The sequence below is a fragment of the Neophocaena asiaeorientalis genome, unplaced genomic scaffold (assembly GCF_003031525.2).
Source record: "Neophocaena asiaeorientalis asiaeorientalis breed wild unplaced genomic scaffold, Neophocaena_asiaeorientalis_V1.1 scaffold324, whole genome shotgun sequence".
Taxonomy (NCBI): Eukaryota; Metazoa; Chordata; class Mammalia; order Artiodactyla; family Phocoenidae; genus Neophocaena; species Neophocaena asiaeorientalis.
The window spans coordinates 382,173-409,784 of record NW_020172458.1 but is presented as its reverse complement, the minus strand read 5'-3'; the positions used below and the strand labels follow the sequence as shown (position 1 = coordinate 409,784).

The 27,612-nt window shown below is 42.9% G+C and overlaps 1 protein-coding gene across 2 annotated transcripts in view; it reads left to right on the top strand.

Annotated features, from left to right (window-relative positions):
* SH3KBP1 (SH3 domain containing kinase binding protein 1) overlaps positions 1-27,612 on the top strand; it is a 254,503-nt gene that overhangs the window by 124,898 nt on the left and 101,993 nt on the right. For both annotated transcript variants that reach the window (XM_024737998.1, XM_024737999.1), the window contains exon 6: positions 24,638-24,713. In XM_024737998.1, coding sequence (XP_024593766.1) covers positions 24,638-24,713 — 76 coding nt within the window. The remainder of the gene's footprint in view (positions 1-24,637; positions 24,714-27,612) is intronic.

Sequence of the window (27,612 nt, the reverse complement as noted above, 5' to 3'; positions counted from 1 at the left end):
TACGTATTCAAAGTGATTATGATGCAGGGGGAAAGGACCAGCAGAGCTCTGTCCAAAGCATCAAGAATAGGGAAGAAGGAGCTGCTCACTTTTCCTGGAGGTCTAAAAGGAGGGGATGGCGTATCAGGGAGATCTTTTCAAGGAAAGTGTTATTTGAGCAAAGTGTTAAAAGATAACTGGGGATTCATGGTACTGGCAGTATGCACATGGGCAAGGGGAGAGTGTGGTGATGGACGAGGGCTGGGTTTGGCTGGGCTGCAGGGGACTTGGGGGCAGGGAGTTGGAGGGGAGCCTGACCCTCTTCCCTTAGGTCTCTGCCAGCCCACTCGCTAGCTGCACTTCTGGGTGGGCTGGCACGTTGGTGGAGGGGTTCCAACGGGCAGTGTCATGATCAGATTGGCACTTTAGAGAGAGAACTGGGGAGGTGCCAGGCAGTGTGGACGAGAGATGGGAGAGGAAGTAGCTGGGAGAGTTGCCAGTCCCGGGGCTCTGTGGTTGATGACTAATTGGCTTGGAGCTCTTGTAGCTAGTAGCTCTTGGAAAGGGGCAGATGGGCCCACCTCATGCACACTCTTTGAGTTGGGCCGCCGTAGCCTGGGTTGGCAGCAGAACTGACAGAAGAGCCAAGTTTCCTTTCAAAGAAAACTCTTTTGTGTATTATGGAAAGCAAAAAGCCAGGAGTCAGCATTCAACTATCTGTATTCATAGCTAGGCTAAGGATAAAGAGATTTAAAAAATTAAGTTGGGAGGGCATTGTTAAATACATATGTATTTATACACACTCATGAACATCGTCATGTGTGTCTATAAATCACATAAGATATATTTATTTATGTATATATATATTCAGCAGGCTCATCTTCCTAAGTTGTTTTCTAATAAACTTTTAATTTTAGAATAGTTTTAGATTTATAGAAAAGTTGTGAAAATAATACAGAGTTCCCACATACCCCACAGCCAGTCTCCTCTGTTATTAATATCTTACATGAATATGGCGCATTTGTCACAATTAGCCAATATTGCTACACGATTATTAACCAAGATCCATCCTTTACTCAGATGTCCTTAGTTTTTACCTAAAGTTCTTTTTCTTATCCAGGGTCCCATCCAGGAGACCACAGTACATTTGCTCGCCCTGTCTCCCTAGGCTTCTCTTGGCTGTGACAGTTTCTCAGACTTGCCATGTTTTTGATAACCTTGGCGATTTTGAGGAGTTTTGTAGGATGTCCTTAAGTTGACTTTGGTCTGATGTTTTTCTCATGATAAGACTGAAGTGATGGGTTTGGGGGGGAACCACAGAGGTGAAGTGCCGTTCTCATCCCATCAGATCAAGGGTACATGGCCTGAACATGACTTCTCACTGTTGATGTTGACCTTGGTCACCTGGCTGAGGTCTCTCCACTGTAAAGCTGGTCTGTTTTTTCCCCTCTTCTACATCAACTCTTTGGGAAGAAGTCACTATACACGCCTCACTCTTAAGGAGTGGGGAGTTAAGCTCACCTCCTTTAGGGCAGAGTATCTACGTTTGTTGTTTGGAATTTTTCTGCACAGATGATTGTCTCATCCCTCCCATCCTAATTAGGTTTTGATAAGGTGATTTCTTATCTGTCCTCTAAATTCAAAATGCTAATTCTCTGGCACTTGGATCACACTTGCCATTTTCAGCCAAGTGACATTTCCCACATTTGTTTTCTTGTGTGACACGTAAACAGATCTATGTGTTATTTATCCAAGCAGATTGCAAGTTTCTTGAGGACTGGGACAGCATCTTATTCAAAGCCCCTTACACGCTGCAGGTGGCTAATAAATATTGAATAAATGGTTTTTAAATTAGCTTAATTTAAAAACTAACCATAGTTAATAACTAAAACCGGTTATCAGAGTCTCTGTACATGAGAACTGTGGTAAGGTGAGGATACTGTTGACGTGGCATCCCGCTTTGTGTAGTGGTCCTGAATTTGTAATAGTAGCTCATAGGCTGCTTCCTGTGTGCCAAGCACTTTTATAAACACTTTACATATATTACTTATATAATCTTCCAGACAACCCTGTATCTTGGTGCTATTATCCCCATTTTCTAGATAAGGAAACTGAGGTGAACAGAGTCCAAGTAAGTTGCTTAAGATCACTCAACTAGGAAGTGGCCCAGCTGGGATTTTGATCTCAGACACCCTGCGTATAGAGTTTTGAACTCTTAACCACTGGGCTCTGAATTCATTACAATGGTAATTAAAATGGTATCTCATGTGGGCGGAAAACAAGATTGCTATTCAAACACTTTATTCCGATCTGTTAGGTTACTACCGATGACATGGCTGGCAGCAATCTTGCTGTTTTTTTCCTAGGGGAAGTGTTTCTATAAAGGCATGGCTGCTTTTCCTTCTTCAGTTTTTTTCCTTTTTTAATGAGTAATTTTTGTGTGGTACGACTAATTTTATTTCTTTAAAATACAGGCACTTTCACGATGGGCTTTTCGTATACAAACCATATTTTAGACATCTCTTGCTTCCCATCACAATATCTATTGAAAGATAGGGGGCTTTTTATTTTCTCTCTGACGTTTTTAAGCAGAAGTGCTTGCTGGGTCCTGCCAAATAAACGCTCCTTGAGTGTGTTCCTTGTGCGAGCTGTCACACCTGTGGGTCCGAGGAGGCAGCCTAGATTCCTGTGGCGACGTAGGCGAGGAAGGAGGACTTTTCTCGAAGCCACCCAAGCCATGAATCGGCCCTGGCTTCCTGAGCCATAAACAAATGCGAGCTTTGTTCTCCCCGTTGCTCATTTGGTCCCAAGTATGACTCAGGGTTAGGCTGGGTCCTTCAGGCTCCATGCCTTTGGCTGTTGGAAGGAAGTGGGAGGCTTCCAGGGTAGTTCTGGGACCTTTTCAAACTGAAGAGAGGAGGCTGCCTGCATGATGGGAGAAGAGGTATTCCTTTTTCTTTTTTCTTCTTCTTTTTTTTTCTTTTAGAGGTGGAATAAATTCTCTTAACGTGTATCTTATCTATACTGTTCTGTTAACAAGATTTGTGATGGGTTTGCATTGGTAGGTTACAATGAAGGGGTTACCAGCGGGGACCCCCCACAGAGGGGGGCTGTGGATAGGCTAAGGAGCAACCTATAACGTGGAGGATTATTTTCTCAAGTCAAATGTTGCGCTGGAACTATTTAGCTGTTTTAACCAGCCCCCCACTTTGGTTAATTCGGCCATTAATTTTTACAGATGTTTCCAATTTCTCTGTGTCTTGGGTTTTCATGTGCTCATGCTGCAGAGAGTAATTTGGATGGGCAGTTTGCACAAGCAGTAACTGTTACCCCATGTCACCGAGATGTTTAGCGATTACAGATGTTTGTGCAGTAAACAAATCCAGCTTGCTCTTCAGGTTAGCTTAGGAGAGAAGAACACGTCCACGCAGAGTGCGCCAGCTGTGGGGCATTTCACTCTTGGGGGGCATGGACATTGGAGTTTTCCTTGCGAATGGAGAAGCTGTGAGTAGTGATTTCTGGGTGCTGTTGAAGTGCTTTTTTATTGAGTTAAAGATACTTGGCTAATTTTGCAGTCCTGGACATTTATATTCGTTTGCTCATATACAGAGTAAAATAGAGACACTAAATTATTTGATTCTCTAAAAGCTTGCTAGTAATAGGTGCTCTGCTTTCTCTCTGTGAGTTGTTCATATTTGTCTACCTAAAAGCAGAAGTCTGTCATTTTCCAAACACAAAATAAAATTCCCTAAATAAACCACAGGGTAAGTAAAGCTTACAATGCGTCATGTGTCTTCCACATTCCTGTTTCTTGTTGCAAAAAAAATTTTAAGGGGAGAGTTGATGGTATCTGTAAAATATATCTATGTCTTTTTCTGTTGCCTTTAACTTATAATATTTTCAAATTTTCAAAAAAAGGAAAATAGCATGACAGGAAGGAAACACATTGTTTTAACACATTATTTTAAGAGTAGGAGGACTTCTTGAAAGTTTTTTGAATGGTGTCTGTTGCTTGCCTAGAAGGGAGCAGTTGGCTAAAATAAAAATATATTCCTCTGAAGTGGCTTGAGAGAATTTTCCTATTGAAAGGTATCTGAAACTTGCTGATTGTTATTATTGCTGGGTGTCACTGATCTGAGTTCTGAAAAGTAAAACACAGAATTAGGTACTTATACGCAAAATTCAGATGGTGACTCTTCATTTGGGAAATGAGTGAAAGCTTGATGGAATGTAACTTGTGAAACGTGGGAGTCTTGGTAATGGCCTCTCTGGCTCCATCAGACTAGGGCCTGGAAATGGGGCAGGAAGGGTGGCCCCTGCAACCCTTAAAGTTAGTGACCTGTAAACTACACGTTATACTGCTGAGTGCCCCCCTTTGCTTGTTTGTTTCTCAAAGTGGAAATAACTCTGTTACTTCTGACTACAGGAGCTCTTTGCAAAAATTATTATAATAATAAAAACTCAAAGTTAAAGAATATGAAGAAATAAATAGAAATTGCCCTACTTCGCCCCAGCTTACCCTTCCCCCTCCCTGTGTCCTCAAGTCCATCTTCTCTCTACATCTGCGTCTTTATTCCTGTCCTGATCCAGGAATAATCGTAGTCAACATTTTCTATGTATCCTTCCAGACTTTTATCTGAGCCTGAATGTGCATGCAGTACACACCTCACTCTTCATACAATAATGAGGTCATGTTAAATGTCACCTGTTTTTAAAACTTAACATATTATGGGTCCCCCTTTTCTGTCAGAGAGGTGTATGATCATTCATTGTCAAGATGCACCACCATTTATTGAACCAGTCCCTGTGTGGTAACTATTTATGTTGCTTCCACAATTTTACTCTTAAAAACAACATTCTTGGGGCTTCCCTGGTGGCGCAGTGGTTGAGAGTCCGCCTGCCGTTGCAGGGGACACGGGTTCGTGCCCCGGTCTGGGAAGATCCCATATGCCGCGGAGCGGCTGGGCCCGTGAGCCATGGCCACTGAGCCTGCACGTCCAGAGCCTGTGCTCCGCAACGGGAGAGGTCACGACAGTGAGAGGACTGCGTACCGCGAAAAAAAAAAAAATTCTTATATATACATTATTGTACCTTCCCTGATTATTTCCTCTGGCTGAATTTTCAAAATAGGCGCTTCCAGGTTATAAGCTGACTTAATTCTGGTTGGTTTTGTTTTTAATGAAACTAACCCAAGTATATGATAAAAGATTCCAGCAGAACAAAACTAAGGCTTTCTCAGTCCCACACTCAGCTTTACTTCCCGGTGGAAATCCCCATAAAAGCTTTCTGTCTACTCTTGTAGAAATATAGAATCTTTTTATTGTGGTAAAATATATATAATATGATACCATTTTATTCCTTTTTCAATGTACAGTTCAGTGGCATTAAATACATTCTCATCGTTATACAGCCATCATCACCATCCATCTCCAAAACTTTTCCGTCTTCCCAAACTGAAACTTTGTACTCATTAAATACTAACTCCCAATTCCCCCTCCCGTTAGCAATTACCATTGTACTTTCTGTCTCTCCAAATTTGACTACTCATGAGAGTAGGGTCATAAAATATTTGTCCTTTTGTGGTTTATTTCATTTAGCATAATGTCTTCAAGGTTCATCCATGTTGTAGCATGTGTCACAATTTCCTTCCTTTTAAAGGCTGAATAGCACTCCATTGTATGGATATATCACAATTTTTAAAATCATCCCTCCATTGATAGACATTTAGGTGGTTTCCACCTTTTGACTACTGTGAATAATGCTACAATGAACACTGGCATACCAACACCTGCTTTCAGTTTTTGGGGGTATACCCCCAGGAGTGGAATCACTGGGTCATCTGGTAATTCTCTTTAATTTGGCGGGGGGGGAACCGCCATACTGTTTTCCACAGTGGCTGCACCATTTTACATTCCCCCCAGCAATGCACAAGAGTTCCAATTTCTCCACATGCTTGCCAACACTTGAGATTTTCTGTTTTGGGGTTTTTAAAAATTATTTATTTATTTATTTATTTGCCTGAGCCAGGTCTTAGTTGCAGCATGTGGGATCTTCGTTGCCGTGTGTGGGTTCTTTAGCTGTGGCATGCGAACTCTTAGTTGTGGCATGTGGGATCTAGTTCCCTGACCAGGGATCAAACCCGGTACCCCTGCATTGGGAGCATGGAGTCTTAGCCACTGGGCCACCAGGGAAGTCCCTTTTTTCTTTTTTTAATAATAGCCATCCTAATGGGTGTGAAGTGGTATCTCATTGTGGTTGGAATTGGTGTTTAACGTGTGCTCGTGTTGCCTATCGCTAATAGGAAAGGATATTATTCTTCTCATCTTAGAATGAGGAGTTGAGGAAGAGGTCTTCTGTCTGAGAACCCCCATGAACTAGCAGATCAGTTACACGATCCCAAGAGATTGCAAATTGTTTCAAGGAAGGACTAGTTCCCCCTGTTCCTGCAGCTCCTGGAGAAAAGGTGAGCGGAGAGCCTTGGTGTTGCTTGGCTTCAGAGGTGTAAGGGTGACAGGACTGCGGCGTCTCACTTAGCCCCGCACAGCTTTATGGAGAGCGGATTCAAAACCATTGTTTTGAGAAAAGGTGAATTTCTCTTTTGCGCTCTTTTAATTCTAAATGATAGTACTCGTTTCATCTTACGTTGTGGGGAAAGCCAGTTTTATGATTGATTTGCTCTCCTCACTTCAGTTCTGGAATTCCTTGGGGACAGGAAATGAAAGTCCTTCTTTTTGTACATTGTTTGCCGACATGTTCATTTGCTTCAATTGACGTTCTTCAGTGGGGTGGGCTGAGGTGTCTGTACGTATTTCACTGTGGCCCTCTTTTGTTCACGTATTAACAATTATTTCATAATATTTACAATCCTAGAGTTTGCAGATGCTTTGACTCCTGAAACTTAAGGGTTTAAAATTTTCTGTGTGGCCGTTAAAATGATCATGCTTCAGTACCGAGCTTGTCCTTTTCTCTCAGAGATTCTCACTGGTTGTAAAGTGATGTTCTGTGCAACTAGAACAATGGGATGGATTAAGTTTAATGCTCTGTGAAAGCTGGCAACTTTAAAACAAGCTATCCAGCTTACTTTGCATGGTGGTCTGTCTTTGCTTCCGTTGAAAGAATTCAGATCACAGAGATTGTTCAGTTAGTCAGCAACCTGTTTTGTATTTTTCTGTGGCATCTGAGGCCATTTAAAAATTGTGACATGACAGCCTTATTCTCAGCTCAGGCTCTTGTTGGAGGCAAGATCCTAAATAAATGTATACCCATAAATGCTCTAGAAACACCTGGAAGCATAAGTACAGTAACCCCTACCGACACCTCTAATAGAGATTTCTCTCTCTCTCAACTTGGGCTATAAAATGAACAGTTTACAAATTAAGAGTTTTCCAGAATTGCCTTAAAAGCCACTTCTTCATCAAAAGGCTATCGTTAAGCCATTTCACAGATGGCCTGTGACTCAGGAGTGTCACCCCAATTAAACTCATCCTTGAACTTTTAGGAATAAAATAGGCAATGTTTGGAAAATTGAAGGCAGATACTTGGAGTCTCTATCATTCAGAAGCTATATTTCTGTTTTGCTCATTTAAGATGAAGAAGTTAGAAGTGGTAAAGATGGATTTACTGCCTCATTTTCTTTTTCTTCTTTCACTTGCTAAGCATTTTCACCTACCAGTGATTTTAATATGTTTTGCTCCATTTGTTTTGGTAGCATCTGCTCAGTCTGTTCTTTTTATTTTGATTTCTTAGTTGGGTTTCTCATTTTTTCCTTCACTAGAGGCAGCTTTTCTGAAACTTCTTGGGTACCTTTTCTAGACAATTAACGAAACTGATAATAAGGAAAGTAGTGATGTAAAATGTCAAGACTTTAAGATCCTAGCGTTGTCCAGATTCGTCCTCTTGGTACAGTGCTTAGCAGTTACTGCATTGGGAGAGCTGGACACGTTTTCTGTCTTATATGTCTCAATTTTAGATTTAGTTTCTTTTGCTTCAAACCCCAGTATCCCCTCTGCATTCAGGTGTTGTTAGAAGCAGAGAAAGTAGACTTGTTCATAATTTAGAATCCTGTTTTTTCAAGTGACGTGAATACAGATACTGCTATTTTTGACTCAGAAGAGGCTGAAACATTACAAAGCTGGTAACTCTATGCCCATGCATGGAAGTAATCCGCCTAAGCGATGCGTGTCCCATTGTCGATTTGCAGTATAGCGGTGAGCAGAGTGTAATTGATGGGTGACCTTACTGTGCTTACAGTCAAGGGTTATAGCATCTCTGACATTTTGGTGTAATTTTTGTATTCATTGCCCAAGAGCTCAAACAACTCCAGGCTTTTCTGGCTAGAGCCTTCAGTCATAGGTCGTTAGGCAGGAGAGGAGAAAAGCAGTCCAGATAAGAGATGACAAAAGGTCATGAGAAACCAAAAGAGATATAGCCAGGTCAGGAAGGCATCACAGTTTCCAAGTACTAAAAGTGGTTTTATGGGGCCAGAGAGCAGTATGTTCGTGGGTAGCCCAACCCTGACATTAGTCTAGAAATTCTATGTGAAACGAAGATCTAACATGGGTTGATCGTCTTGTCATGAAACTGAATGACTAGAAAGAGGCAGGGGTACTCTAAGAGGCGATGACAGAGGCAATGAATGAAGATGGTCAAGAAACTAGAACTCAGGTAATTGGTCGGGAGTGTGGAACAGTGATGGTCACCATGGCAAAGAGAGAAGGCTAAACAGAGTTCAGGAGGAGATGAAGAATTATGTTGGGGGTGATGGTTGACCGTTCTCTGGTCCCATTGATGGCTGAAAAAAGGGGACCGCCCCTTTAATTTGAGACATGGTGCCAGCCTGGGAATAAGGGAGAAGTAGCCAATAGTGAGCACTGATAAATTCTTCCTTGTCCTGTGATGGGAAGGGTGTGGAAATCTTTCCCTGAAAGCCCCTGTAGATGGCCATCTGAAACCCACCTGTCTGAAATAGATTAAGTATAATAACTCAGGAGTAGGGAATGGGTTATAAACTCCAGAAGTACCATCACTGGTCTCTGTCGTCCTTTGTCACCATCTTCCGTGAATCTGTATTGTTTTCCCTGTGCTGAGTCTATAGCGCATCTTTGTGGAAGGCACGAAGAGGAATTGCTGCTCTCAGGAGCTCAAACGTGGAGAGCACTGAAATGAACGTTCTCCATTGTAATAGAAAAGGGCAAGGAATTACTCAAGACCAGAAAATGCATCAACTGGGATATTTTCTGTGCATATTGTCTTCCCCACGCCCCCATAAAAAACCAAAATATGCCTTTAGAAAATAGCATATAACCACAAAAAGTGCCATTTAAGGAAACACATGATTAAAATAGGTGATTTCGTGTTTTTTGTTGTTGTTGTTTTGTTTTGTTTTTTTTGTGGTACATGGGCCTCTCACTGTTGTGGCCTCCCCCGTTGCGGAGCACAGGCTCCGGACGCGCAGGCTCAGCGGCCATGGCTCATGGGCCCAGCCCCTCGGCGGCATGTGGGATCTTCCCGGACCGGGGCACGAACCCACGTCCGCTGCATCGGCAGGCGGGCTCTCAACCACTGCACCACCAGGGAAGCCCGTGCTTTGTTTTTTAAATGAGGGTTTTCTTCCCCTCCATTTTGTGTGGTTTGGAGTCTTTGTATATGTTACAGAGAAAGACAAAGAGAATGGGGGAATATTTCAGTACAGGAAAGAGAGACCATGCCAAGTGAGTAGTGAAAGACATACCATTTGTTCATATGGTGAAGATGTGCTTTGCCTAAAACTCATCAGGCATCCTAAAGAGAATGTATAGCCTTAAGAGAACTCTTTTTCCTCCAGACACTTGCTATGAAACTAAAGTTAGAATAAATGAATGAATGAATATAACTGGCAGCCAGGCACAGACTGAACTGAATTTTTGCTCCAACGGACCAGAAGTTATTCTACAAAAAGTTTCCTCTTAAAAGTGCACCTATTCAATCTGTCCACAGCCCAAACTCGAATCCCATTAAAAAATTTTTTTTAATTTTTATTTATTTATTTATTTATGTATGTACGTATGTATGTCTGTGTTGGGTTTTTGTTGCTGTCGCGGGCTTTCTCTTAGTTGCGGTGAGAGAGGGCCACTCCTCGTTGCGGTGAGCGAGGGCCACTCCTCGTAGCGGTGCACAGGCTTCTCACTGCGGTGGCTTCTCTTGTTGCAGAGCACGGGCTCTAGGTGCCTGGGCTTCAGTAGTTGTGACACACGGGCTCAGTAGTTGTGGTGAGTGGGCTCTAGAGCGCAGGCTCAGTAGTTGTGGAGAGCAGGCTTAGTTGCTCTGCGGCATGTGGGATATTCCCGGACCTGGGCTCAAACCCATGTCCCCTGCATTGGCAGGCGGATCCTTAACCACTGTGCCACCAGGGAAGCCTTTGAATCCCATTTAAAAAAAAGGAGATGCAAGAGGGAAGAGATATGGGAACATATGTATATGTATAACTGATTCACTTTGTTATAAAGCAGAAACTAACACACCATTGTAAAGCAATTATACTCCAATAAGATGTTAAAAAAAAAACCCACATCACAAAGGGGATGAGAAAAAAAAATGTCAGGCTTGATTTTTGAAAGTATGTTCACATTAAGTGGGCTCACAATTTGGAGGGCCTGATTCTCATCACACTTGGTTTTTCTCCCATTTGAGAAACTGTAATAATTCCTTTGGTTTGTGTTTAAACGAGTTTTTGCTTGTGAAGAACTAGAGAACTGGTAGAAAACTGAGAACAGTTAAGCTGTGGACCCTGCACAGACAGGTCACACCTCTTAAACCAGTACTTCTTCAAATACTGGGAAATGAGGGCTCACATAAAAACAGTTACAAAGTAAATTCAACTCTTTTTTCAGTCCCCTTCACATGTATGAATAGGAATTCATGGGTTTAATTAGCAGAGCAGGAAATATATATTTTTGACTTTGAAAACATTTGATAAAATGACTCAATACTTTCTTTGGAGCAACATTAATTGAAAATCACTTTATATCATCCACTTAATCACTGAGGATGTGAACTGATGAATAACTGTAAGTCAAGTGTGATGATAAATGACCGGGGATGCTCTCTATATACGGGTGGTATCTTGTGAGTTACCATCGTGACTCATTTTACATCTGATTTTCTTAACATCCTTACTAATGCCTTGGAAAAGGAAATATAATGACACGCTAATGGAAGCTGCATGTGATTTCTAGTTAGGAGGTGTTGCAAATCAAGTCAGACCTGAAGAAAGGCATTAGTAATGTGAAGAGGTGGGCCATCCTTTCCACCTATGTTAGTGTGTGCGATTTTCTTAAAACTTTGATTGTAAAAGTAATCACTGGTTTGTAGAAACCCTGGAAAGTTGAAAAATATAAAAGAAAGTAAAAAGCACTATAATTGAATCACCCCGGGGCCTACACTGTTGACATTGTTTCATATTTACTTTCACTCCTTTTGCCATACATTTTTAACCGGCTGAGATCATACCACATGCATAATTTTTTTCGCACACATAATTGTGTATTTTTTCCCACTCAGCATTATATATAATTTCCCATGTCATTACAGACTTTCAGTAGACATTTCTTTAGAAGGCTGTAGAATGTTCCGTTTTGAGGCTCTAGATACCTAGAGGATCTGGGAGATCTGGAATCTGGTGGTTGCATTGACTCCTGTCAACACTACATTTAAATCTCCAATATTATAGCCGGGAACACGGCACTTTCTTGAAAACGTAAAGGTAAAAATAACGTGGGAAAACCGTTTTGCCTTGTGGGCTGTGTAGCAGTAAGCATTCCTCAAGGTTTGTTGAAGTTAATGTACTACCTATAGGATCCGAACAGAATTCCAGTTGTCCCTTCCTTGCTGGTGTTGAAAGAAGCCTTTAAGAGCAGCCTTTGGCAGGAAGTCTTGGCCCCTTCCAGGTAGAGGCCTGTGAATCCAGCTTTTCACGTCTAAGTGTCTGTCAGTAATTTCCACTAGTGGCTTTAGAAATCTGTATCACGTGAGTTTATGGTCTCATTTGGCCCTGATTCCTGAACTGCCTGGGAGGAGTATCTGTTTGGCCGAGCAATTTAGGATTTTTTCATCCATTATTGAATGGATGCCGAGCTTTGTAAGAGATGGCGTGGGGTGATTTTCTGTGGTGGTGCGTTTGCTCCTGAGTGTCAAAATGCTCAGTAAAAGGCTTTCTGTTCTCTGACAACGGGCCGTTTTCCCCAGACACACGCCTTGTTGTTTTTCCATCGTTAACAGTAGATAACAGTTTGGACGCGGCCAGAAGCAGTCGGCATGGGCTCGTACTTGAGGGGCTTCTGGAACGGTCTTCCGGCCACTCACTGTTGGGCGCCACCTTAACCGAAGCTTTATTGACCTGAAAGCTCTGTGGGTTGTCAGCTCTGGGCCTTGTCGTTTCTCCTCTTTACTTTGTTTTGTCTGCCTTGCCTCCTGAGCAGTGACTATATGGCGATGGCTGTTGCTTTTCTTCCTTGATCTTTTTTCAGAATTATCACTTTCCTCTGAGCCCGTCTCTGCTGTGCGACTGTCTTGTAAAAGTTGCTTCATGGTCTCCAATCCCCAAGCAAAGGAGTGACAGTTAACCTGCTGTTTTTAAAAGATGTTGTAATTGAAACAGTCATTCTTTGTAACTAGATTCATAAAGAGGCACTATGATGATAGTTTTTATTCGGTAAAATTCAATAACAGTAGTAATGGTTAAGCACTTTATATACATTTTTTCCATTTAATCTTCCTAGCAAAATCTATGAGGTACCTATTATCTCCGTTTCAGGCAAGGAAACTGAGGTCTAGAGAGGTTAAGTAACTTGCCCAGGATCACATAGCTGCTAAGTCTGATCTTAGAGGGGAATTCCTACTCAATACTGATTCCCTCTTACCACCAGATGCTGTCGTGAAAGAGGAAACAGGTTGATTTGTCCCATTGTTGTATCACTCGTGCCTAGAAAATGCATTGCACACAGTACGTTCCCCATAAATCTAAATGTTTTGGTTGAATGTTGAATTTATTGTTGACTGCAGTAAATTATGAATATTTAGTACCTCTAGTGTGCAAGGCACATCAAAGAATACAGAGATTACCAAGACACTGCCCTTGCCCTCCTGCAGCGTTTAAAGTCCCCGTCAGTGAAACAGACACATACGTAAGTAGCCATAATCACAAGGCAGAGGGTGGTGAGTGCTGTTCTCGAGATTCAAAGCGAGTTCGGAGCAGGGGGGGAGGTGAGAGAGAATTCCAGCAGTTGGCATCTAGGATATTTTTATGGAAGGCACACAATTTGGGTTCACCCCTCATTGTTAAATGTCTTAGTAACTAGTCATTGAAGTACCCTGAGTTCAATTTGATCTCTTTTTGAGAATCTCCATTGTTGGAGCACCTTGGGGTCATCTTTCTAAGTATTCCTCTGGAGGTCTAGAAGAGGTAAGTAATGTGTCCCTGACCTCTGAGTGTACTTTGGAAGTCCCTGTTTTGCATAAGTGCGTGATGTGAACTTGTTCTTTCTAATAAAGATAAAATATAAAGATAATATCATTGAATCTTTAACCTTTGATGCTGTTTTCTCTTCCGTTCTTCTATAAAACTGGGGAGTCCGGATGATTCAAAAAAGGAATAAGTGTTATTCTTTGGGAGTCTGTGGAACAGTTGATGAAAGTAAAGAATGAGTCATACAGGATTAAAGCCAGAGCTCTTTAGCATTAGCCAGATTTAGAGATTGTCTTTATGGGATCAGTAGGTTATCTTTCCTAGAGGTGTAAGGAGTGTTTCCCAGTAAGACTGAGGTGAGTTTCTGGACAAAGATGGGTTTGTTCTCTAACTCACCTCATTACATGCTGTCTGCACCCCCTGATTATTTTGTGCTGAATATTAAATAGCAGGATATCAGAGCCTCGTGAGCAATTTTTTGCCATTTTAGTCAATATTCCTACATAAAGAGAGGCTTGTAGGGAAAGAGGAGTATACCCTAAGCCTTTTTAAAAATTGTGGTAAGATATACATAACATAAAATTTACCATTTTAACCATTGTTCAGTGTACAATTCAGTGACATTAAATACGCTCACGTTGTTACGCAGCCATCACCACCATCTGTCTCTAGAACTCCTCTCATCTTGTAAAACGGGAACTCTGTACCCAACAACTTGCCATTCCTCCTGCCCCAGCCCCTGACAGTCACTATTCTCCTTTGTGTCTCTGTGATTTCTACTACTCTGGGTGTCTCATATGGGAGGAATCATATAGTATTGCCCTTTTGTGACTGACTTATTTCACTTAGTGTAATGTCCTCAGGGTTCATCCATGCTATATATCATGTGTCCGAATTTCCTTCTTTTTTAAGGCTGGATAATATTCCATTGTATGCCCTAGCCTTTTAAGTAGCAATTTTACTTGAAAACCAAGCAACAAAGCATTGCTCCAAGTATCACCTCTTTTCTGTTTGAAACTGTTTCATTTCCTTTCCTTACTCTGAAGGAGAGAAAAGCTTCTCTGGAAGTTTCTTTTGGGGAAAAGAAATTTCCCATTTTTGTCTCTAGCTTAAGACATTTTTGGAGACATATTTGACTAAACTGTTTACTTGAAATTTGTCAGATTAGAAAGATGCTTTTTCGTACATGTCCAGAGCTTCTTATGTGCCTCTGTTTTAAAAAAATGTTTTTGTTTTCAAATGGTAGATTGATTAGTGTTTTAACAGTAAGCTAACTGTTCAACACTATCACAGGCCTACAATTTTTTCACTAATGTCACCACACCAGCATCAGCGACCTGAGAAACACATCCACTGTGATTCTTGTCATTAGGATAGATTTTCCATGATGCTTCCCTGAGCCTGTTGAGCTCTTTTGCCTCTCTGGTCAGGGTCTGAACTTAATGTTCTTTGTACACCATTGGCACTCAGTACCTCTGTAGAATACATACATGTTGACTCAAGAACGTAACAGAGTTTGGGTATTTTTCCATCTATATTCACACCAATTCACAGTCACTGATTTATCCCTGTCGTGATTGTGGAATATGGACAGGTTGGCAGTCTGCGTGTTTCTCCAGCCTCTCTTCCGCATCCTTAGTTTCACTGCCTCGGTTGGATCGTTGCATCAACCTCCTAATTAATTATCTCCTTGACTTTCACATGCCCTTTCCTTTCTTCTTCATTCTTCCTAATGCCACCGGATCATTGGTCTTAAAGTCACAAATGTGATCATGCCACACCTCTGCTAACTACCAGTTGCCTTTAAGATAAAGCACAAACGGTAACATTGGCTTCCATTTACCTTGCTGGCCTCCTGGCCCAAGCAGCTCTTCCTCCTTTCACCCCACCTACAGGATCCCCCCTTCCATTGTCCCCGTTCTGTGCTGCGAAGCCCCCATTCCCTGCTTACATTCTCACCTTCACTCCTGCTTTTCTTTAGCTCGAATACTCTCTCTACCATTTTCTACCTGGCAAATTCCTACTAATTCTTCAGAATTTAACTCAAGCTGCATCATTGCTGTGAAGCTTATTTCTCCATGTAGACTTGTTAATGGCTCCTTTTTTCTTTTCTGTGCACACTTTTATTGTAGTGTTTATCCCTTGGACTCTGATGCTTTGTTAATTAATCTGTCTCCACAGCTAAATTTTGAACTTATTTGAGAGCCAGGACTCCACCCATCTCATCTTTGTATATGCAGCTTCCAGCATAGATCATGGCTCATGGTAGTTCTAGAAAAGAATGCTGAATAAATGAATGAGTGAGTGAGTGAGTGAGTGAGTGAAAGAAAGGAAGGAAGGAAGGAAGGAAGGGAAGGGAAGAAGGAAGGGAGGGAGGGACGGAGGAAGAGTGGTTGAGGCAAGCCTTCACTTTAAATGCAGAAAGGAAAACTGAATAAACGTGGCTTTGCCCTCAAGTATCTCATACACGGAAAAATGTCATGATCAAATGTGGGCTGCATGTCAGTAGAAAACATTTAGCTAGCTGGACTTTAGTTGCACCTTAAAGGTGAGATGGGATTCAAATATACTGCAGGAAAAGGTGCCATCCCAGGTAAGGGGGATAGCCTGGACTGTGTTGGGACTGACTAAGTCAAAATATTGTAGAGCTGGAAAGGATCTTTGTATGTTAATTGAATTCATACCACTACTTTATTAGAAAATTAGGACTTGGTCCGTGTACGTACAGCCAGTTTCATGTTAAAGCACTGGATGAACAGAACTCAAACTGGCCCCGTGATATTCCCTGCTCCCATACCATCCTTCTCTCTTCCTTACCCACGCTCTTCTTAAATTCTCCAAATGCATCTAAAAGGAAAGCATTATTAATCAAAAGATAAAACTAATCCTCTGGTAGAAGAAAGGCTTGAGATTTCCTTTTATCTGTCGTAAGAGCAGAAAATAGTCTTTTGAAAGCGTACTGGCGAACTGTGTTTTGCCGAAGTAGTATATGAAATGGAAATTTACTCTGGCTTGTTTATCCTCTGTGAATAAGATGATCCGACAACAAAATAGCATGCAGGCTCCTCTCTTGGGAACAGTGGGGGAAAATAGAAACAGCATTTTCATATACTGTCAGACGTTTGGAGAGCTGCCTCCTATGATTTTAATGTTGTCTGAATGTACATCCTCCACCTCATTGAGCACGTTAAGTAGGTTTTGACTCCTCCTTCAGCCCTGCATTTCCCCAGCACAAGCGGAAGCCCCTACTACACCTTCAAAAAGTTATTTTGCTTTGACAGAGAAAATCCTATTCCTCCTGTGAGTGCATGTGTTGGATGGTTCTTTCCAGCTTTCTAGGACATGGTCTCCTGAGGTATTCAAAAAGCAAACAAATAAACCAAATGATCAGATCCTGGCAGAAGTTAAAGTGCATGGTAAATTATAGAAATTGGCTCAAATTCTTAGGTCCATCTTTCTACTGAGGCACACGTGTCAGAGAGAGAGAGCGTGCATGTGTGTTTAATATACAAATATAAAACAGACTTCATATATACATGTTCAGTAAAATGATAGATACTGAAGTATCTATTGGACAGATAGAAAGAGTAAACCCTAGAAGATCTAATGGAAGCATCTAAGATGGAAATAAGTGTCTTATAGTCAAAGTTGGCTACTCATCTTAAGAGCACAAGAGAAAGATGCCAGCCATTGAGAGAGCTGCCAAGTTGCAGCTATCAGAAGTAAACCCGCGAATGTCTTCAGGGCTTTGGGAATTACATGAATAGCCATTGAGAAGCAGTATATATTCTGAGTGTTTTGAAATAGATATGGTAAGGGGTGATGGTGGAGGGTGATTAAAAGTTGAGTGTACAGGAGAGCTAATGAAGTGGCTTGAATTGGAGAATAGGGTCCTCGTCTAGAAAACTGTGGAAATAGTTCCTGTGTTAGTTACAAAGCCCACAGGCTGGGGTCAAAGAGGAGGGGATGAAACTGAAAGCAGGGACTGGGTGGTGGGTTTGATATGGGAAGGTGCAGTAAGAGAGTAGTCAAGGGTGGGTTCCACGTTGTGAGTCTAGGAGCCAGAGAGGATGAGCCAAGAGAATTCAGGAAGTGGAAGTGGTGACCTTCACCCACCTCTTCTGAGGACTCCTCGTTCTCGTGATGTGTCGATAGGTATCATAAGAAGTAGGATTCCTGTGTGCGGATAAGTTCAGAAAACAATGAGAAAATGTTAAGGATAAAATTAATCTGTAACTGCAGGACTTCTCAGAGCCTTTAATATGCTGTTATGCAAGGATTAGACCAAGCATCCTGTGTTTCCCAAATTTACCAGATTGTGGCATTAGGTGTTTTGGTATTTAGTTGGTTGGTTGGTGGAACATCTTGGGAGTGTGTGTGTGTGTGTGTGTGTGTGTGTGTGTGTGTGTATGTACACACATACCTGGATGATAATATACCCTCCAAGTGAGGGTCCTTTGATCATAATAGGAACCTGAGAAAATGTGAGGGAGCAGGCTACGAAGAGTATTTGGACATCATAGGCAGACAAAAGTCCACCAGAAACGTGGCTGAGATTGGATTCGTCTTTATGGCAACCAATAACTAATCGGAGGTCGGGGTCATGTGCATGAGAACAGGGGAGTAAGGCAGGGGTCATAGAGGTCTAGGAAGACATCCTGGACAATGTGCTGTCACCAGAGATCAGGCTGGGAGTAAGGCAGGGGTCATAGAGGTCTAGGAAGACATCCTGGACAATGTGCTGTCACCAGAGATCGGGCTGGAAGAGCTGATACATGACAGAGACAAACAGTGGGGCTCCAAGAGGAGTCTGGTTTGTCAAGGAGGACAGCTCCCTTCATTTACCTGTTGTGATGTGGTAGGATGTTCATGGTAGGGCAAAGGGTGAGGGGATGGTGTCCCCAAATTCCTGGCTCCACTCAACAAACACTTCCTAACCCTTCACTTTGTGGAGATAAGAGAATAATTAACATCTAGGTCCTTCCCTCAAGGAGTGCACTGTTTCTGAAGAGAAAGGAGGAGAAAAGCCGTTAAACTTGTAAGTGGAATACAGCTAACAAATACTTCTAAAGCAGCTGTGAATCTGACAAGGTCTTTAACTCTGGTTGGGCAAGGAGGTTTAATGTAACTTGAATTATCACTAACATTTCAAGACAACCAGGGAAATAAACATTATATGAATGACTGTAAGTCTTAAGCCCAACTTAATAATCAGAAGACAGCTTTTTACATTTTATCTTTTCTTATAGCCAAGTTTAAAGGAGACTTACTTATATGAAGCATGCCCCTTTGGAGACATCAGAATTAGCACAGTGGTATGTGAGGTATTGCAGAGGTAATACCTCTGTCCGTAGAATGGAGCTACAAATATATTTTTTCTTTCACTGGACCATGCATTTGATTTTTAGAATTTGGAGTTGTATTTTACTCTGACATATCTTCTGTCCATAGCAAGTCGTTTAGGCTGGGCCAACCAAAGGCGGGTGAATTGACAGTTGCTAATGTAAATTTCCCAGCGAGTAGAAAAGCCTTCCATTAGAAGTGCGCAGGCACTCCATTGTATGGACACTCTTTTGTACTAGTTCTCTTCTGGCTCAGACAGGAGCTGGCTACATAAGGGGCTTCTGCCCTGCTCGTACCGCTCCCTGCTGAGCACCAAGCAGACTTCTCCTAATACCATCAGTCATAGATGTTCATGAAAGGAGCATGTAAGAATAAATATAAAAAGTTGGCAGTGAGTTTTAATAGCAGTTTGTATAGCTCTCTGATTTGTGGTGGAAAAGGAAAGCTGAAAGGTTGTGGATATGGTCATATACAGTTACTGTTTTGTTTCTCTTCTCATCGCTCTCTCCCGTAGCCTGTATCTCTCTGTTTCCTGTATATTGACCGGGATTTGGGATAACCATGCTGAATGGCTGAGCACCCCTGAAAACACCACTCTGGGGCTTCCCTGGTGGCACAGTGGTTGAGAGTCCGCCTGCCGATGCAGGGGACACGGGTTCGTACCCCGGTCTGGGAGGATCCCACATGCCGCGGAGCGGCTGGGCCCGTGAGCCGTGGCCGCTGAGCCTGCGCGTCCGGAGCCTGTGCTCCGCAACGGGAGAGGCCACAACAGTGAGAGGCCCGCGTACCGCAAAAAAAAAAAACCACCACTCTGGAGAACCCAGCAAATTGCTGTTTCAGTGTGTGCAGTGATGTTCAGCGTCCTCTTGCCTTTCCATCTGCTTCACTGTCTCACATCGAACGGGTATTTAACAAATCTGTACTGAACAGAAAAGGAAGGTACTGTCAGATACCAAATGTAGTCAGAGTCGTGCCTCGTGCCTTCAAAGAGCCGTCCTTTATCTTGTATTTTACCAGCTTTTTGAAAAGTCACGTCTTGTGTTTGGCTTTGTGTAAGCATTCGAGTGATGTCTCCGTATAGCTTCTCAGAAGATCACCCTCTTCTAGAATAGGCATCAGAAAGCCTGGTCTACCAACAGGGGGGCTTCACCAACTGCTAGGATGCAAGGAGCTCTCTCACTCCTCCCCCTACGCAGCGAACCTGGTTGCCTTTGTGATTTCAGAGTTTTCTGTAGTATTATTGGAGAAGAGACTTTCAGAGATAGGACATAAACTTTGTTCTCCTTAGCATTGTCCTATGACTGGAAACTTTTTTACACTCAAAGGAGCTTGCATCTGAATTAGAATAAAGTCAGAGGAGTGATTTTGCACTTGGTTTGAGCAGGACCCTGGTCTCACACTCCAGCAGTTGCGAAGAGAAACAGATATATTAGTCATTAGGGAACTGGGTTCCACTGGAGTCCAATCCAGTGATTGTCTTTCCTACAAGCATTAGTTTCTTCATTTTGGCACAGAAAAGAAAAGAAATTACTAGCTCTACTAACTGAACTCATATGTGTGTTATCTGTCCTGAGGCTGTGTTATCAGATCTTACAGAGCTAGGAGTATATATGATGCCCCTACTGTACACAAAACCCCCCAAAACTTTACTTAGTACTTTTGTTAAGAGAGCTAACAGCAGAGGGACTTCTGGTATTACATATTCAAAGGGAAGAATTTTTTGAATTATTAGTTTTTAACAATCAGGTTTTAAATGGAGATTAGGGTGTGACAGGAGAGACAAAAATTGACACCAACTTGGTGATTACTGTGTGTTGAAGTGGGTTGATAGTAATAGTCTGTAGAGCTTTCAGCTCCATAGATTTCATACATACATTTCATACATTTCAGGTCCATATGTACATGTGCTCCCAGATCAAGCAGCAGCCTCTGAGTTGGGGGGCAATCAGAGCAGAGTATCGCGGATGTGGGTCCTAGGAAGTCTTTAGCCACAGCATGGAGTAGAAGAGGACATGTTGGGCTGAGCTATGGAGCAGAGCCCAAGAGTCCCTCCATCGAAGGCATGTGGTAAAATGGGCCTGTTTGCAGATCTCTTAGGAGCTGAAAGAGCTGTGTCCTGAGTAGCATCGACACAGCCCCTAAGTGTGTGGCCCGTGCTTGTCCTGGATAACACCTTCTTTGACACCCAGGAAGGCAGGAACTCTGAGCTCTGCCAAGGAAGCCACAAGTGGAGATCCCGAATGCTCTTCCATAGCCTCTGCAAGCCTAGCATCCTTCTTTACTGCCTGCAAGGTGGATGAGAGATGCATGGATGTGATTTCCCAATTTGTCCGTCCACGTAGGCCTGCGCTGTGGCTGACCTTCAGCTATGTGGGACCTATGTGTGCACTGGAACTTGGCATTGCTGTCATGACGCGTGCCCTTTAAAAGCTGGGGTTTCTGTTCACATTTAGCCCAATGGATCAAACATGTTTTCAGAGGTACGGGAAGCTGGAAGCCTGGTGAGAACGCAGTAATTCACTACCTTTGTCTTTGTTCTTATATTTAGAGGAAGGGCAAGGGATAGAGCTTCTCAAATGGGGTGTTTGGAAAGGGGTGGGGTGTTTGGGGTGGATGCAGTGAGGAAGGAGCACTACAGGCTGTTAGTGAGCAGGAGAAAGTGTCGCTAACTGTCCTTTAGTGTGTGAGAGTCTTCTCCAGTGAAGAAATGTCCTGCCCCAAATGCCAGTAAAGGGGAGTGCCACAGAGGAGCCGCAGGGCTTGGCTGTCCCTGAAGGTCGACCCCGTCATGGGGATCTGCCCACTTGGCCTTCACGGTAGTCTGAGCCCAGAGAGGCTAGATACAGTCTTCCATTTTTGGTTCAAAGCGGTCTTACCATCCATTCATCCATCTGTCCATCCATCCATCCATGCATTCATCCTTTCAGTACTCCTTCGGTGAAGGGTCTCATGGCCACCTCTGCCCCCCTCCTTCTCCCTCAGTGATATTGTCACATTGTCTGCTCTACTAAACTTCATTGCCTCTCTGAACCGACTCATTCAGTAGCGATGACAAGTTCTTATGCCAGTGAGAATAGAGAAGGGGGAAGGCATTTAGTGGAAAGGAGGTAGAGAAGAGAGGAAGAAGAGTGAAAAAGATGTTTTATAATTTGTCCAGGTATGAGAATAGGCGCCAGAGTTGTTAATCCCAAAAAAGGGATTTGGTTAATGCTAATGGAATCCCTCCTACATCTAGGTTGGTGGTTCTCAAACTTGAATGTACACCAGGATCCCCTGGAGGGTGTGTTCAGACAGAAGCTGCTGGGCACCATCCCCAGACTTTCCGATTGAGAAAGGCTGGGACGGGGCCTGGGAATTTGACTTCCTAACAAAGTTCCCAGGTGAGGCTAGTGCCGCAGGTCTGAGAACCATACTTCTCTGGGTCTGGGTCCTAGAGGAGAGAGAGACACCTGAACAGCTCTCATCTCTGGGACGCCTGGAAGACCAGGCTGAGAAGGGAGGAACTGGCCTTACTCTAGACCTTCCTCAAGGCCCATGAGGAAGAAGGAAGGAGTTAAGGTCTAGCATCCCCAGAAGAAGAGTGCAATATCAGCTTCACCCCCACCTCCCGATGCTGGGATCCACGCAGAGACCAGTGCGCTGTGTTTTCTCAAATAGCAAGAAAAAAAATAATAGAGTAAGCTTTGCTTTCTTATGTCTTTCTGCTCAGAAGTAAGTATATTTAGCTGGTGGCCTTTCTTGATGTCTGTTAGCTTGGACGCACTGGTAAACCAGGACATCAGAGATGGAGGGCAACACTTCCTTTTGTTACCAAGTAAGGGGGTGTCGTAACAATATACAACCTGTGAAAGTTTCTCTAAAGGAAGGCATCTGACTTAAGGCCCAAACCATCGGATGTCTGATTTTTTTTTTTCAGGAGTGGAAGCAAAGTCAGGATTGGACATAGTTCTTACCGCTGTATTTTCCTCTCTCTACTGTCAGCAACAACTAAAGGATGAATCGTTTTTGTTTTCTTCTTCCTAATGTGTTAACAGCAGCGATGGTTTATTCTGGTCCACAAAAGGGGAAAACAAAGAGAGTGATGGAGATGCTGTTGGAAGTGTGAGCAGGAATGTGAATGACACTGAGTGCATCTGTTTTTACTGTCAATTCCTGATTTTTCAAGATGATTCTCAGAACAGTTTTTCATCAAATGTGACCTTATGGCCAGATAACAACAAGCTTCTTTCCTCCTTGATGTTTCCTCGGAATCACAGTGTTATTAGCTTGAGTATTTAGTGGCGGTTGAGGAGCGGCATAGTATTTGGGGTTTCATTTTTTATCCAATATAGAAAGCCCTGCAGCACTAAATAAAAATGTCACCGTGTAAAATGTAAAGGCTTTCTGTCACAAATGTTTTTAAAAATTCACTAAGGGCTGAGGATTAGATTTATCTTACACTCTTTCTGTGATTTATTCATATTTAATGTTAGTTTCAACATTTGAAGCATGAAGAACTTGTTCAAATTAAAAACTGTGGTGAATCAGTCGTATTTGAAGAAAAATTCCACCGTGCCAGCATGTCAATTATGCAGTTCATTCCCCTTCATGTGTTCAAGGAGGAGATATGTTTGGTTTTCCCAGTGGCCGAAATTCTCACTGGGGAAACTCCTCATTGTTGGGGAGGTTCACGCAGCTGCTTGGTTCTGAGAGCTGTTTCCCTGGTATCAGTCGACGTTTTCCTCGGGCGTTAATCACCATCACACAAACGTGATGTCCAAGGACAGGAGGGGGGACAGACCTCACCTTTGGAACCATCATTTTGCTGCTCGTCTCGTTTTTCATTTTTGTTGCTTTGAGCCGCTGAGTTGCCTGTGTTTGGGGGAATATCTTTAGTTAGAGACAATATCCAGTCTTTTCTGTGGATGGTTCATAAATAATGGATGATAATAGAATTAGTTATGAATGAAAGGAAGAAAATGAACTCAAAACAGACTCTTTTTTTTTTTAAACTACTAAATAGCTGCCTCGGGTCTGCAGCATTGGCCTTTTTCAAAGCCCTGGAGGGTTGAAAGGCTGGTGGGAAGGAAGGGAGCTGCTGGCCCTGCTTGTTCCACCTTTGGAGCAAGTTGGCTTTTAGATGGCTAGAAGGAGACACGACAAGGCACAGTTGCCCTGGACACTCTGACTTCTGCCTGTCCTTCCACCTGCCCATCATCTGTCTGTCCTTCTGGCCTTCTATCCTTCCATCCCTTCCTTCTTTCTGTCTTTTTGTGCCTTCCCTCTTCCTGCCCTTCCTTCCAAGCTGCAGACACTTTGAACACCTCCTCTGGGCCATAGATTGAGTCAGCTTCTCATAAACTGAGGGGAAATGTCCCTGTTTTCTCTGCTGAAAGTAATCAACCTTCTAATAAGAACCAAGGAAGAGGGCTTCCCTGGTGGCGCAGTGGTTGAGAGTCCGCCTGCCGATGCAGGGGACACGGGTTTGTGCCCCGGTCCGGGAAGATCCCACATGCCGCGGAGCTGCTGGGCCTGTAAGCCATGGCCGCTGAGCCTGCGCGTCCAGAGCCTGTGCTCCGCGATGGGAGAGGCCACTATGGTGAGAGGCCCACGTACTGCAAAAAAAAAAAAAGAACCAAGGAAGAATGGGAATAAGAGATATGGAGTGCCTACAAGGACAAAGCCTTTTTAGCTTGGTTTTCCCACCTATCTGTCACTGAGGTCCAGGCCTAATGGAAGAATGGCAGCCAATACAGAGAGCAATACCAAAACTTAAGTATGAGGCTTTTAGGACCAGTTGGGAGCATTTCGTCATCATGATCTTGATCTTTTTTATTCCTTTGCTTGATGGAGAGAATCATCTTGATGAGTAAAGATCATCTTTTTTCCCCTCAGACTATTGGCAAGAAGTTACCTCCGACTGCAGTAACTCCAGACTCGTCAAAAACAGAAATGGACAGCAGGACAAAGGGTGAGTTTCCTTGTGTATCTGTTTTATGTTTGAAAGCAGTGAAGGATTTTATAATCATTGAAACGCTTTTGAAAAATCCTTACATAATCTTAATGGCTTTTTTAAAGCACATGGGGAAAAAGTGCACACCAATGTGTTTCATTAGGCTCTACCAGTAGGATGGGCACAAGTTCCTCGATGGAACAAGATGCTTTTTTAAAAAAATTAATTTATTTGTTTATTTATTTATTTGTGGCTGCGTTGCTGCGCGTGGGCTTTCTTTAGTTGCAGCGAGCGGGGGCTACTCTTCATTGTGATGCGCGGGCTTCTCATTGCAGTGGCTTCTCTTGTTGCAGAGCACGGGCTCTATGTGCACAGGCTTCAGTAGTTGTGGCTCATGGGGTCTAGAGCGCAGGCTCAGTAATTGTGGCGCATGGGCTTCGTTGCTCCATGGCATGTGGGATTTTCCCGGTCCAGGGCTCGAACCCGTGTCTCCTACATTGGCAGGCGGGGTCTTAACCACTGCGCCACCAAGGAGGTCCAGGATGCTTTCTTGCCATTTGTTTCTCACCCACGTTGCAGAGCCAGGGCTTATCTGTGTATACCCAGAGCAGTTTGCGTAGTTCACGAGGCAGGAAGATTCTAGACGATGGCAACTCAAGCAATTTAGGGATTCATAGGCCTTCAAATCAAAGAGGCTTTATCTTTTAGCCTAACCACTCAACAGACACTCCCAAATGATGACTTTCCTGCTACTCTCCTCAGCACATCTCTACTTGAATTCCTATAGTTACAAATGTCTTTCTTCTGTTGAGCCGGATATGCTCTTCCTGTAATTTTTACCCATGGGTTCTAGTCTCTGGGTCTATATTGATATTAGCCCATTGTTCTCCTAACAGTCCTTTAAGTATTTGAGGACAGTTGTCTCCCCCAAAGCTTCCCACAGGTCAGTATTCCCCATTCGAGAGTAGCCAGATAATACAGAATGCCCACTTACATTTGAATTTCAGATAAACAATGAATAATTTTTTTTTGTTTTTAGTATGTCCCATGCAATATTGGCTGTTTATCTGAAATTCAGATGTAACTGGGCATCCTGTGTTTGTATTTGCTAAATCTGGCAACTCTCCAATTCCTTTAGTCATTCTTCCAATAATTGGAACGTTCTGAACATGCTCTAGTCATAAATAAGTGCTTCAGTTCCTTCTAGGGATTTTAACCTTTTTTTTTTCCAGCTTCAGATTTCCTTATGAGGATAATGTGGACAGACTACTAATCTAGTTTGGAAAGCCAAAGGTTGAGAGAAGATATGTCATACATATGTAATTATGACTAATATAAGAGCAAGCATAGATTTATTCTTTTCGTTGCAGAAAAATATACCAGGAGCTCCTTTTGCAGTGCAAAACAGGTAGTTTTGAGAGCAAATAAGGGATACTGCCTTAGGCATTAAAAAATGAATTTATGGGACTTGCCAAGCCCAAAATGGTGGCTTAGATAAATACGTTCATGGATGTTATAGATGCAGCCGCTAGAGCTCTGTCTTGATGTTTAAGGTTCGGATGAGGTTGCATGCCTTCAGTCTGTTAACGGTACAATCAGACTGTGGCTAACGGCGGGAAGCGCACCAGTCTAAGGCTCTGATCCAGCAGTTCTCAAACTCGAGTGTGTCCCAGAATCACCTGGGGAGCTGGGCCTCACCTCCAGAATTTCGGAGTCAGCAGGTCTGGGGTGGGGCCTGAAATTTTGCTTTGCTAACAAATTCCCAGGTGCTTTGGTGCTCCTGGTCGAGGGCCCACCCTTCAGGAAGGGTTCTGAGCTTCTAGATGTTCCCAAAGCCAAACTGGCCCCGCAGTTACTCATGCGGGTTGTAGGTTTTGCATGCTTAAACCTACCTTTAGACAGTAAAACCTTCAAGATTCTTGAAGCGGCCTGAAATTTTTTTTTCAAGAATTCACAGTTAAACCACTTCTGATAACATTTCCTGTTGTTGGACAGTAGCCTATCCTTCCTTCCATTGAACTACTCATTTTGTAGTTCTGGCTGTTGACAGGTTTATAAATGATCCAGGTTACTAGGCAAGTTTGCTGGGATGGGTGGAGTGGGGGGTGGGCAGGAGAAGGGAAAGACGCATCAAACCTCCAACGTAACTGGAATGGAGTCCCTGGGACAGGCTGTCCTCGTGACATGTGACAACCAGTGGCCTTCACCAACCTCACTCTTGTTTGCGGAAATAATAATCTGAGAAACAGAGAAATTTTTTTAATGGAAAAGAGTTTCAAGAGAAGTGAAAGAGAAATTCCCTATAGATTGTTCCTCTCTCTGCAGAGTAAATAGTACCTTGGGTGACCGGTGAGTTGCTCTGGGGGGAGACTAAGCAGGGGGTACCTGAGTGTCACTTGTAAGGTTGTGGCACAAAACAGGACAGTCTGCAGGGCATGCTTAGGTGACTAATCAATCCTCTGGCCTCAAGAACTGACCTTAGGATAAGCGCACATCCGTGATATATTTTTTTTACCCTCTGTAATGTCTGCAGGCAGGAGACTCAAGTCTTTTTTGGCAGGATTAGGTGGTGTGGATGGAAGGTGTTTTAGAGCAGAGCTGGCCAGTAGAAATACTATGTGAACCACATACAAGATTTTACACTTTCTGGTAGCCAGAAAAGAAACAGGTTTAAAAAAAAAGAAGGAAACAGGTGAACTTAATTTAAATATATTTTATTTAACTCAGTATATCGAAAATATTATCCCTTCAACATGTAACCCATATAAAATTATTAAATGAGATATTTTCATTCTCTTTTCATATGAGTCTTCACAACCCAGCGTGTATTTTCCACATATGCCACCTCTCAACTTGGCCTAGCCACATTTTGAGTGCCCAATAGCCACATGTGCCTAGGGGGCCACCATATTGGACA